Raw genomic sequence first — 12,493 nt, 5'->3', positions numbered from 1 at the left:
TGGCAATGCTTCTCCTAATGTAGACCTGGATGCTGTTGGTGCTCCATGCCACAAGGGTGCATTGCAGACTTCAGCTTGGAGTCCACCAGGTCCAACAGGTCTCCCTATGCCATCATGCTTCCTAGCTGGTCAGCCCTAGCAAGTAGTGATGCACAGGGTTATTCCTTCCCTGGAGCAGGAATTTTCATTTCTCTATATTCATGTTCATGAGTTTCCTACCTGTACATTTCTGCCCCTGTCTGAAACACTGCCTGGTGCTTCAGCTACCTCTCCCAGTTTAGTATCAGCCGTGAGCTTGCTGTGGGTGCCCTCTGGCCCCTCATCCAGGTCATCAATATGGACATTAAGCCATGTTACTCCTTGTAAACCACTAGTGGCTGGCTTCCAGCTGCACTTGGAGCACAGCAGTTCACTCCACTGTCTGCTTGTCCTTGGTCTATGGGGATGTTTGAGAGACAGTGTCAAAAGTCTTGCTAAGGTCAGCATAAACATCTGTTTCTCTCGTCTCATGCAACAAGTCCACCTCATCACAGAAGGCTACCAGGCTGGATAAATGTGATTTCCCCTTTATAAATCTCTGTGTCCACTCACAATCACCTCCTTGTCCTTCACATGTTTAGAAGTGCCTCCCAGAATTATTTGCCCCATCACCTTCCCAGGGATATAGGTCAGGCCGACCAGCCTGTAGTTCCTTGGGTCTTCCCTCTTCTTGAATATAGGAGTGCCAACACGAAGCAATGCTGTAGGAATAAAAAATCCCTTTCTTCAACAAGCATCTTATCTGTAACTCATCTATATTTTTGCAGGGAAGGATGAAAACAAAGTGGCTGAACAGAAGCAGCCAGCTTTCATGGAGGCATAACAATGTCCCTACTGTCTTGCACATCCAAAGTGTTCAATGTGCAGTGTGATCACATGGCTAGAAAAGGCAGTCTTGGATACAGCTCCACAATTAGCAAAGACAGTTTCCTCAGTTTGCACTCTCAGGTCCTGAATTTCTCTCTAAATCCTTGGATAACTGACTTGAAAGCAAAACAACCCCCCTCCCCTCCCTCCCCCTTGTTATTAGTAATTAATTATTTAGGTATTATTTAATTGCCAGAAAAGGCAATTGTTAGAGGTAGCTGGGTGAGGTGCAAGGTGATGTTTTTTTACTGAAAGAGCCAGGTCAGTGTGCCTGGCTTGAGGTCAGGAGGAGCAGAAGAGGAGCAGCTCCTGGCCATGGGAGCTGTGCCTGTGCCTGCTCACATGGGCAGCGTCTGCTCACATACTGGGGGCTCACAGACTCAGGCAAACCTCCTTGTACACCAAATCTGTGAGTCAGAAGCACTAGGTGGTCAGAATTACTAGTCACAATTTAGTACTGCTCCTTTGGTGTTTGGCAGGATCCAAATTTGTCTTTGTTGCATCTCATCCAAAGGAGGAACTTCTCAAAACCCTCCTGATGCCCCGTCTTGTGTGCAGACAGAAGGAGAGATTTGTAAAAGACCAAAAAAAAAACCAAAAAAGATTTTGCTTTATCATTATTACTTTTGCATGACCATCCAAAACCATGATTGCCTCCCCAGAATGTTTAATACAAGAGGACTGTGGCAAAGGTGAGCTTTTACTGAAAGTAGAGAATAAATGCATTTTAATAAAGAAGCTGTTAGGGCAGTAATAGCTTTTGTGGAAGCCAAAAAAAAAAAAAGACTGTCTGATTTGGAAGTTAAACTTTAATGCAGAATAGCCTCCAAAAGTCCCCTCCAGGCTTATTTTTCTGGGAGTCTAAACACTCAATTTTCTCCAGAGTATGGTATTTCTTTAATATTATACTCTGTAAAATCCATATGTATCTTTTTGTTCCAGGCTGCCTGACTCAGAATCCCCTGTAGCCAAATTTTGCTCCCTGTTAGTGTGCAGAGTTTGGGCATGTTACCATGAAGAAACAAAGAGGATCTACTGCCTTTTTCTGTCCCTTTGCCCATGTGCTGGGTTGGCACATACATGTGGCAGCATGGGAGCCTGTGGGTTTGTGCATTCTGATCTTTCTCAGCCACAGGCAGTACAGTCACCAACCAGCCCAGCAGCTGCTCCGAACCAGAAGATTTACAGGGTTTTGTTCTGAATGTGAAGAGCAGTTTCACTGCTAATGGTGCTTGCAGCTTCTGTTGTCCCCTTTGTAGTGTAAGCCTGAATTTGAGACTGCCTTAATCTCCCTAAGGGCTGGTGGGTGTTTTGGAGCCCGTTTTACAGATGTTGCATTTTGATTTGAGGTAAGTAGAGCTCTGGGTGAGAGGCAGCCTGCAAGCTTGTGGCTGGTTATGAGGCATCAATCTATTGAAAGCATGTTCTGCAAGGTCCCTGTTACTGCCTGGTTTTGTCATATGCCTGGCAGCAACCACTGCCCCATGCAGAATCAAGACTTCTTGTTTAAACAAGTTCACATAGTGCCTGAGGGTGGAAAAAATAGAGTTTGTGATCTAATAGGCAAGGCAGGAAAAGAGCAAGAGGGGACCTGTCATAGACAGACTAATGGACTTGCTGGAGGTCACGCAGTGGCAGAACTGGAAAGAGGCTGTCAATCTCTTGAGACACATCCTGTCTCCTGGTTGCTAAATCACAGTCATTTTGGTTAAGTGCCTCTCTCCCCGTTCTGACTAGTCCTTTCCTAGACCCATTACTGATAGATGTTTTAGCTTATTACTTATTTTATTCTTCCTCTCTTGTTACAGAAAAGGAATGGAAACCCATTCTTTGCTTCTCAGGCAAGTCACCTGTTTTAGTGAAGGCATTTCCCCTTCTTTAAATGAAACACTTTTCTGTAGGCTGTAAGTACACCATGAGTGTAGGCTGCAAGACACACAGCCCCAGCCTGAACAGGGGCTGCACCTAAATGGGTAGCAGGTTTCTGCAATGTCTAGTCTCTAACTCAGCTATATGTTTATTATTTTAAGAGTCCTTGTTATTTCTGGACACCTGTTAATGTCCAGAAACTAACTCAGCCTTCCTCTGTGCTTCCCACTGGAGCTTCTACCTCCACTACTCAGAGTCACTTGGTCACTTTAGTGCTGCAGCTCTGGCCTTCAGTTGTCAACCACAGCTAATCTAGCACGACAGCACGGCTTTTGGGGCAAAAGCAGCATCGCTCTGGACCTAAACAGACCTCTGAAAGAGTTCACTCTCTCATCTCTTCCAGCTCTGAGTCTCAGACATGTTGCTGACTCTGTAATCCTGTAAGCATCCTTCCCCAGTGGCCCTGGCAAATCCAGAGTGGAAGAACATTTGCTCCATGTCTTCCATCCAGTTGCTGCCCTCTGGAATCTTTTTTTTTGATATAAAGCTGTAAGCCAGACATCAGACAGGAGTATTTTAGAGAACATGAATTTTAGCCTAAGGATAAAACAGCCTGAATCATTTGTTCACATCACCGTTTGGGAGTATACTCCTACATCTATCCATCACTCCTCTGCCTGATAACTTCAGCCAGTTCCAGCACAGCCTGGCAGTAAGTAAGGAGCCCTAGAGACTGACATTCCTTCCAGGCAAACAGGCAGATGGAGAGAGAAGTAACCCCAGTGTGAGCCTTTAAAGACATCAGAGTATCCAGGGGGAAGCAGACACTTGGGGAACACACCCCATTGAGACAGCGAGTGTCACTGCTTTGCTACTCACTGACCGGTTTCCTACTCACTATTTTAATTCCAAGGCACTATGGTGAAGCTTATTGCACTAGGGCAAAGCTGGCCTTCATCTCCTCACAGCCAACATGTCTGTGTCTGTTCCCTGCCGCATTCTGGCCTGGGCATCTTCATACAGACCACCTTGAATCCTCTGAGGAAAAAGGGGCCATAGCCTCAATGGACCCCTCAGTCATCTGAGGACAGCAACTGACTGGCTGCAGGGGTCCCTGCCTCCCACTGCATCACCCTTCACTGCTGTAGGTGTTACTTCTCCTGTTCTGGGGTGCCGGTCTCTTTCCAGCTGTCACATTATGAAATGTGATGTGCTGGCATCACTGCAGCAACAGTATGCAGCTTGGCAGGTTTTCTTGGATTAATCTATTGGCAGATCCCAAAAACCTATGGATGGGCATAACATCAGGTGCACACTGAAGATACTAACTAGTCCCTCCAGTTGCCTGGGGTAGTTTCCATTTATTGAGTGCATTTATTCCCTGGTTTTGTGACAGGGAAACTGAGTTGATTATGCTGTAGTAGAGCAGAAATATCTGGTCCCTTCCAGAGCTCCTAACAATACAGGAATCTCACCAACCGTAACCTCTGTATTTCTTGCTTAATACCTATACTAAACTGAAGGAAAAGGATCATCAAACAGACAGAAGAACTGCAGCTTTTTCATCCAAGTGACTGGAAACTTGGCAGATTCCTTCTAGTATTTCTGAATGAGGTAGTTTTTCTCATATTTGGACCCTGGAGCAAAATCAGTTTGGGTTATGGGAATAGTTCCTTGTTTTCCCTTCAGCCACTGCCACTAAAGAACTGAAGAATGGAATAGCATTTATCTTGTTTCCATTGTTTTTTCTCTGCTGCTTAGCTTCAGCCTGGGTTCCTTATTGCAGGAGCTGTGTGAGAAGCGATGAAGCTGGTGGCAGCATCTTTTTATTTGTTAAACAAGAAGCAGGGACAATGAATAGCATTGATTCAAGTTCAGACAGAGGAGATTTTGAACTTGAAAACCTTTCATCTGTGATCAGTCCAAACAGCATTCTTCTGGCTTGCTGTGGCTCTAGATACAAGTCAAACCTCAGAGGAGAGCTTGGGAATGTTGATTTTTTTTCCTCCTTGCAGTATGAGTGAGTGCTTCATCTGCAGGCAGTTCTCTCCTGGGGAAAAAGCATTTCCTGTTCCTAAAAGAACAAGAGAACTGAGCTTTTCCTTCTGTAATTAAGACAACTGCAGCAGAAGCCTTTTTTCTGCTCTTTGCTAAAATCTGAAACTATCTCCTTCATTACTGTGAGTTCTGAACATTCCGCTAGCCTTGTTTTCCCTGAACTTACATGTTGGCACAAACACTGAGAAAACCTGTTCCATTGCCTCACGCAGGAAATGCCACTCAATATCTCATGAGAAGGCTGCTTGACTGATTTCTACCCTGATTTGACAGATCAAGAGCACATTTTTCCTAAGCTTTTGTACCAAATTTCAGAATATTCTAAGCTCCCATGCTCACAGTTTGAAATCATAATAAGAAATAGGGCAGCAATAATCAAGAGAAGTGGGAATAGTTTGTCAGTTAAAACTGTATTTCCAGAGCTTTGGGGGAATGTTTGAGTCAGCAGCAGGTAGTCCAAAATCAAATGCAGCAAAAGAAAGGATCCTTTAGGCAGGTGTATAACTAAAATGAGATAAACGAGAAATAGGTGAACAGTGGCTATTCAGCCTTGTTGGGACTTAACTGTCTCAGAACCACGAAGCAATACTGTGTAAGACAATTGATGGTTCTGTGTGATTGCTTTTTGAAATAAACAGGTGGGCAGTAGACTAGAGAGTGTTGAAAGGCCACCAGAGCTGGAGGAAAGGTTAGAAAAAGCAGCATGCCCACTTGCTGTGGCTTTTGTGATTCTAGCCATTGCTGTGAACAGAATGGCTGCAGTGTAGACCTGGGCCAAACAGAAGGGAACTGTAGGAAACCTCCAACATCAGCAGGTAGGATAAAGCAGTAGGAAGCTGTTACACCTGCCTTTCTGCTCTGATGAGCAACCCCTGCTGTGTGCCAATGAGTACAATACTGTGCAGGCTGGAAACAAATCTGAACCTGCCTCCTTTGAAACCATATACTCTTCTTGGAGATAGAAAATAATAGCAGTGTTTGCTAGAATTAAATGTTCCTGTTTTCATTAATATTTGGGGGATTTCTATTATGTTTATAGAGTACCAATTCCAGAGCTAGGCATAGGCTACCTAAGAGCTTTGGCAGCAGTCCTCTGGTGACTCTTAAGGCAAGAATTAAATATCTCAGTGCCTTGCAGCACTGTGTAGCAGCAGATCTGATAGAAGGGATTATGTGCTTAAATCCCGAACAACGTGGACTATTTGGCTCAAGCCAACCTCCCTCAACCGTGGTACATGGGGATTGCTCTAATGTGTCCTGTGCATGAGGGAAGTTGCTGCTGACCAACCTGGCACTAGAAGCACCTTACACCACCAGCAGAAGGTTTACTGAAGAACATCTCTCCAAATCATCAGACTGTACCACCACCTTCTTCCCCCAAATGCTGGGTGGTGAGTTTCATCTAGCTCCAAGAGTACCTTTCTTTGGAGTGAGAATATTTAGAAAAAAACATCCCCCAAAGACTGAGGTATCATTACATTTTAGACCTGAACAAGCCCAGGCAGCTTTCATACTCCTCAACTTAAGCTGTGAAGTCTGCAAGAATCTCAAAGCACTATATTTTTCCAAGAAATCTTGACAATAAGAGGTGTCTGGGTAACAGGGTTAAACAGAAATTGCATCTCCTACGAGGGAGCTGTCTTACTGGTGTTAAGTCAGCTTCCTCCAGGGCTGTCTTAAATAACTTGGAGCCCCTGGGCATGGTTCCTGGACATGTGCCATTCTCCATGCGTGCAAAAGTCTAGTGAGGTCAGACTTGCAGCGTGTGCCAGCAGAGCACTGCATGCACATCTCTGCACAGCTGGACTCCCAGTACACATTGTGCAGGGCTGCTCTGTGCATGAGCAACAAGCCAAATAACTGGACTGCTTGAGTGCACACTGGTATTACACACAGGACCCAGCCATGGGATCCACCTCCCAGCTGTCCAAGGGCAGATCTACTCTGGGGACAGACTCACACTGATGTCAGTTTCTTCCATCTGTATTTCTGTTATTTTTCATTTGCTTCTCGTTGTTTTATAGCTCTTCTAACCTGCTGTCTTTAGCCTCTTCTGTTCCTTTTCCACCTGTTCCATGGCATGGCAGGGAAATACCACGTATGCATCAATTCCTGAGTCACTGTGGGAACATCTGGAGTTCTGCACAGATTTTATAGTGCTCTGAGCTCACCACAAGGTTTTTTACCCAAAGAATTGCACTTCTTCTTCCTGAAAGTCCAGATGTGTTATGTATCTAGTTCAGCCAAATAAGCTTCCTGACAAAGTGCGTTCCATAACTATCGTTTCCTTATACAAGTAAACCACTCTTTGCTATGTACATAGAAGGGGTTTAATCCTGCTGTCCCTTGGCAGAGTGAGGTATTAGCTGATGACCCTCATAAATGGTCTGGTTTTTTGCAGAGCAAAAAGCACTGGAAAGTGAAAACTTAGGAAACAGCTTTTCACTCCTCTCAGGAAATATGGGAACAGTTGAGCCTGCTAAAGGGAAGTTCTTGTTATTTAGATTAATTAATAGCTAATCTTTTGCTCGACAGTGGCATCTGGGCTAGATTCCAGTCTAGGATGATTGCTAGTCAAGCCTAAGCTAAGAGCTGTTAACCTGGACTGAAATTCAAGTGTCTTAATGCAGTATCACTGCAAGGGAAAATGGTGCTCAAGCTGCTGAAGGGGTTGCCACATTTGCCCATGTGGGGTCAGGGTGATGTGTCTGGTATGTTGATAAAGCTGTCAGAAATAATAAGCATGCACTTTTTATTGTTAAACAATCCTTAATGGCAACTTTTATTCCCTTGAATGACCTCCAAAGATGAGCCTTGCAGACAGTCTAAAGAAAGCAGCCTCAAACACCTCTCTTGGGAACCACTGTCTTCATCAAATTAGGCACAGAAGCCTTTGGAATGGTCTTCCCGAACGTCTGCTGGTGTTAGGGCAGCTATTGTTGTAACTGAGAAGCATTATCTGCACATTAGGTTTAATTTAGACATTTTCCATGCTAAAATAATTCCAGCTGCTTCATTTGCTTTCTTTTCCTGTAGATTAATTTCTGATTCTTACTGACAGTTTTTACAGATATTGGCACTTGTCAAACAGAATTCCTGACCAAAACTCAGACAAGAATTTTATGTAAAATTATATCTGTCTTTCCTAGCCAGCTGCTGTTCTTTCGGGATAGTGGGGAAGGTAGCTTTAAATTTGCATTTCAGTCATACAAAGTCAGTTGTCAGGTTTTTTTAGCATTTAGCACAACTAAAATGGAAATGTAGGTTAGCTGTAGTATATGAACCATTCAGATTAGTTTTTAGCAAAACCCTGAGGTTTGCTCAGGACTAGTATTAGAAGCTGAACAGACCTTAGAGACTTAAATTATTAGCCTGGGTTTGGAAGCAATACGTGGGTGAGAAGTTTTTTCTGACTGGGATACAAAATCATAAAAATGTCTCAGCAGTCTTGCATTCATTAAATTGTAATGCTGCTTATCATCAAATTAGCAATACACACTTCTCTTGTAAATGGGCTTCTTTATTGTCTAACTGCAAGGATGCAAGTACTGAGACATGGCCAGTGACACACATGTTCCATTATTTTTGGTGTTGACGGTTGAGAAAAATAGTATCACAGTATAGAAGTTCAGGTTGAATTGTTCATTGGACAGTTTAAAAAAGCAAGCAATAAATCCAGCGGTTAGGAAAAATAATGTGCTGTTTGAGGTGGATGAACTTCCATTCTGAGAACTATTTTCTTGTCTGCAGATCATTTGCAGGAACAAATGAATGCTTCTGGTTTTACTTGTATACAAATGCACAAAAGGCCAAGCAATTAGAACTGGACACCAGCCTATTTAAGGAAGATTGCTACATTTAGTTTTGCTGTTTAACCTCAGCTCAGATTGGTGTGACTGCAAATATGCCTGCACTGCACAAAAGCAAAGTCTACTAGACAATACCAATGTCCTTTACTAAAAAATCCTTTAAAAATACTTGTACATCATTTTGTGCTAAAATTAATCTCTACCCAGAAACTTAAGTAGTAGTTTACTACTTTAAATAGTAATTAGTTTTGGTGAGTGTCAGTGGAAACTCAACTTCACATAGGGTTTTTTAGCACAGAAGGTGCAGGGAGGAACACAGTGTGCTGTGTTACCTTATGGTGGCCTTAAGATAATAAATGATAGTAGGTAGTCTAAAGATTTGCAATTTGGTCACCCACAGTGCCCACCCCACAGCCTCCAGCTGTCCTGTTGCTTCCCTCAGAAGTCTCTCTGGCACAGTAGCCATTGCAGAAATGCCTTGAGAGACTCCAGCCCGGTGCTCCCTTGATGCTGCTGCAGGTGACACTGCTTGAAAAGATCAAATAAAAACACCCAAAGGGGCAATGATGAAGCTCCCCTAGAGAAGAATGGGAAAATGAGGAGAAATGTGATCCTAGCTGAGGAACAGGATTGGAGAGGCAGCTTTATTCCTTGTAGCTTTCCAGTGTAGGTGTAGGTTTATGTCACATAGAATCACGTTTTTAAATGTATTTAGAGCTTAAGGATAGAGGTGAGTGCCTCTAGTTGAACTCCAAAGGCTCTAAAATGGCAGCTAAACAGCTCCACAGCTTTGGGGACCTGTGTCTTGGTTCTCCACAGTGGATGTAATCGTGGCTCTGCCATAGAGATGGCTAAATGAGAGCCTGTTATGCCCCTGGGTACCTTAATAACCTATCTCTACAAAGCCCTGCAGCTGGTAAGTAATCTCTTTGCCTTATTTGTCTCAGTGCTAAGTCATGTTCAGCCTGTGCTGGTGTGCAGGATATAAATGATTTTCAGCAGCTGAGGTTCAGGCTGTGAGATTACTGACTTGTTTCCTTCACTGAGATGGTAAGAGTAGAGAAGAAATTCCATGTGTTTGTGTGTGTCCTTTCCTGTGAAGCAGTTATTTATGACTGAATACAAAATTTCCTTTCCTCTTTTTGTTCTTAGGGGACTCACATAGGAGTTAATTGCCAAAAAGAAAATGTAATTATATAACAGTCTAAGGGATGACAAAGCCCATATAGGGGTGAAGCACTTTGAAATGCTGTCAGGTCCTAAGGGTGCTACTCTAATTGTACTCCTTGTTTGACAATAGGGAGTAGGCAAAATAACCTGTGATGTAATGGTCTGACTTGGCATTTACATCTTGCAAGCCAGCATTTAGCAACTCAGCAGTTTGGGATTACAGAATTCTCAGCAGAGGGAAATATTGTTGCTTGAATTTGTGTTACCATTTTATAAACTTCCTTCTCTTTTTACAGATTCGTTTAAACAGCAGAGGACTTATCTATTCTGTTGGCCTCCTGCTGGCATCTGTTTTTGTCACAGTATGTATATAGTCTTTTGCTCTTAATTTCTAAATAAGTGTTTTTTTATAGACATTCACCTCCAGCTTTAATAGTGGTTGCAAAGTCTGTTGTTAAGGAACAGTCACTCCTATTTTCAACTTCACAAAACCTTAATCTGGCACTTTGTGGAGCTACCGCTGTCACAGGATGACTCTCATGTATGTTTTTCATGAGAGAAGCCTGGGTGATCTATTAGTAATCAGTTATTTTTCATGCCAGAGTTGAAGCAGATCCCTCAGTGTACAATGAGATCCATTCTGCTGTTGGACTGGCAGACGAAATGTTGGGCAGTTTGCATTGGTCTTGTGTGGGAACCTTCTGAAATACAGCACAGACCAGAACAAGGAGTGCTGGACTTGACAATGAAATCAGGGCCTCATGTTCCCTGAGCTGTCCAAGTCCAGCACAGCAGACAGAAGTGATAGAGAGAGGAGGATTTATGTGACATCTTCCAATCCTGAGACCAGCTGCTGTAGTGAATCCTCCTGTGAATTTCACACCAACACAATTCCCATGTACACCAGACTTTAATCTTTTAAGAGGTTTGTGTGGGAGCAAACTAAGCAAAGCCAAGCACAGCCTTGGACTGTGTGGCTCTAGGCTGAGACACGGGGGGGGCACTTTTTTGTGAAGAAAAAGGAATTTGCCCTTTCTTCTTTATGAACAAAAAAGGAACTGGGAATCCCAAAACCATTTCTAGTTGGATTGAATTAAATGGCTTTTCTTGCCAAAATGAAATTAATTGCAGAACATAAGACCCTTGGTCATATGGAATTGAGGTGGTGTAAGTCAGTGTGGCTTCAGTGGATACCAGGGGGACTATTCTGATTTACTTCAGCTCACTTGTTACAGTGCTTGCATTATGATTGCTTCTACATGACCATGATCAGTAAGGAAGCAGTCAGCTTAATGCTCTTGTAGTTGTGAAGGGCATTTACCACTTTATTCAAAATGTTCCTGCTGTGGTGGTTTATTCTGTGTTTATTGTAGGTTTTTGGCGTCCACATGAACAAATGGAAACTGGATAAGAAGCTAGGGTGTGTGTGCCTTTCCCTTTATGGCATCTTCCTGTGTTTCTCCATCATGACAGAATTTAATGTTTTCACATTTGTGAACTTGCCTATGTGCAGAGATCACTAAAGCAGGTGGCAGACTGTCAGGAGGAACTTCCTTCTTACCTGTGCAATACAAACCACGGCTGGCGTCTCCTGAACGTGGTGCACCTCCAAGTCGTGATGTAGATCCCGCCCACTGTTCATAGGACCCGTGGCCCCATCTAGGTCTGCCCTCTCCCAGATGCCCTCCAGTCTGGAAAAATCCTGCATTGATGTGAAGATTATTTTTTTCAACAGTCATGTAATTTCCTAGCTCAGTTCTTGAACAGTGTGACTGGGACTCTTCTAGATGAACTGGCTGCTAACTGGCGTCAAGCCAGGCAAAACTGGTCTGCTACAATTCCTTCTTTTTTTAAGTTATTTGATGGAAGACTTATCTAATTTATGATTTAAGACTATTGCTACAATGCAGAAAAGAAGGTATGTTGTTCAGGGGCTGATTTTCAAGCAGAACTATGGGAATTTTTTTTGGTTGGTTTGGGGTTTTTTTTTTAGTTTTCTTTTTTGGCTTTTGGGGTGGATTTTTTTGTTTGTTTGCTTTTGTGTTTTGGGTTTTGGTTTTGGTTTTTTATTGCCAGAGGTCAGCATCCTCTCTTGCAGCTTCTCCTTCTGAGCACTGGGTCTCCTGCAAAGGTCACAGGGCAGTGTGATATGGGAATACAATTCAAGGTACTCAGCATACAAATGGATTTATTGGATATTAAGAGAAGACTGTCAAAGCAACAGACAATGACTTCTTACCATAAATAATGAATCTTCTACAAGTGTGATGAGAAATGCAATGTAAACATGGATTCAAAGGGTAAACACTGCTACCATTTTACTACTAATGTTGGAGTTTTACTACTAGGCTGTTTTTGGTATTTCCAAGCAATAGTTTGATTGCCAGCCCAGGAGGGCTACCAAGGAGATGTCCTGATTTTTAATGATCTGCATGATGAAACAGAAGGTGAGAACTGTCTCTGCTTCAGCAGATCTCTTGTTTTGGGGGGATTCAATAGTTGATCTCTTATTTGTTCTGAGAAGGGTGTATGTGTCGGAACTTTTCTAAATGAGTTGGAGACACTGGTTTCTTAAAAGGAAAGAGGCATATTTTGCACAGACATAGATACTGATGTAATTTGCCACTCTTTAAAGAATACACTGGACCTGGCCAGATATTTGTCTTCTTAAGCAGCTGCAC

The 12,493-nt window shown here is 43.0% G+C and overlaps 1 protein-coding gene across 1 annotated transcript in view; it reads left to right on the top strand.

The window, feature by feature from the left end:
* SLC24A3 (solute carrier family 24 member 3) overlaps window positions 1–11,818 on the top strand; it is a 129,090-nt gene extending 117,272 nt beyond the window's left edge. Inside the window, exons 16-17 of the mRNA XM_030446720.1 lie at window positions 10,109–10,174; window positions 11,186–11,818. Coding sequence (XP_030302580.1) covers window positions 10,109–10,174; window positions 11,186–11,335 — 216 coding nt within the window. The 3' untranslated portion in view covers window positions 11,336–11,818. The remainder of the gene's footprint in view (window positions 1–10,108; window positions 10,175–11,185) is intronic.
* The last annotated feature ends 675 nt before the right edge of the window (window positions 11,819–12,493 follow it).

The sequence above is a fragment of the Calypte anna genome, chromosome 3 (genome assembly GCF_003957555.1).
Source record: "Calypte anna isolate BGI_N300 chromosome 3, bCalAnn1_v1.p, whole genome shotgun sequence".
Taxonomy (NCBI): Eukaryota; Metazoa; Chordata; class Aves; order Apodiformes; family Trochilidae; genus Calypte; species Calypte anna.
This window is presented reverse-complemented; position numbering and strand designations above follow the sequence as displayed.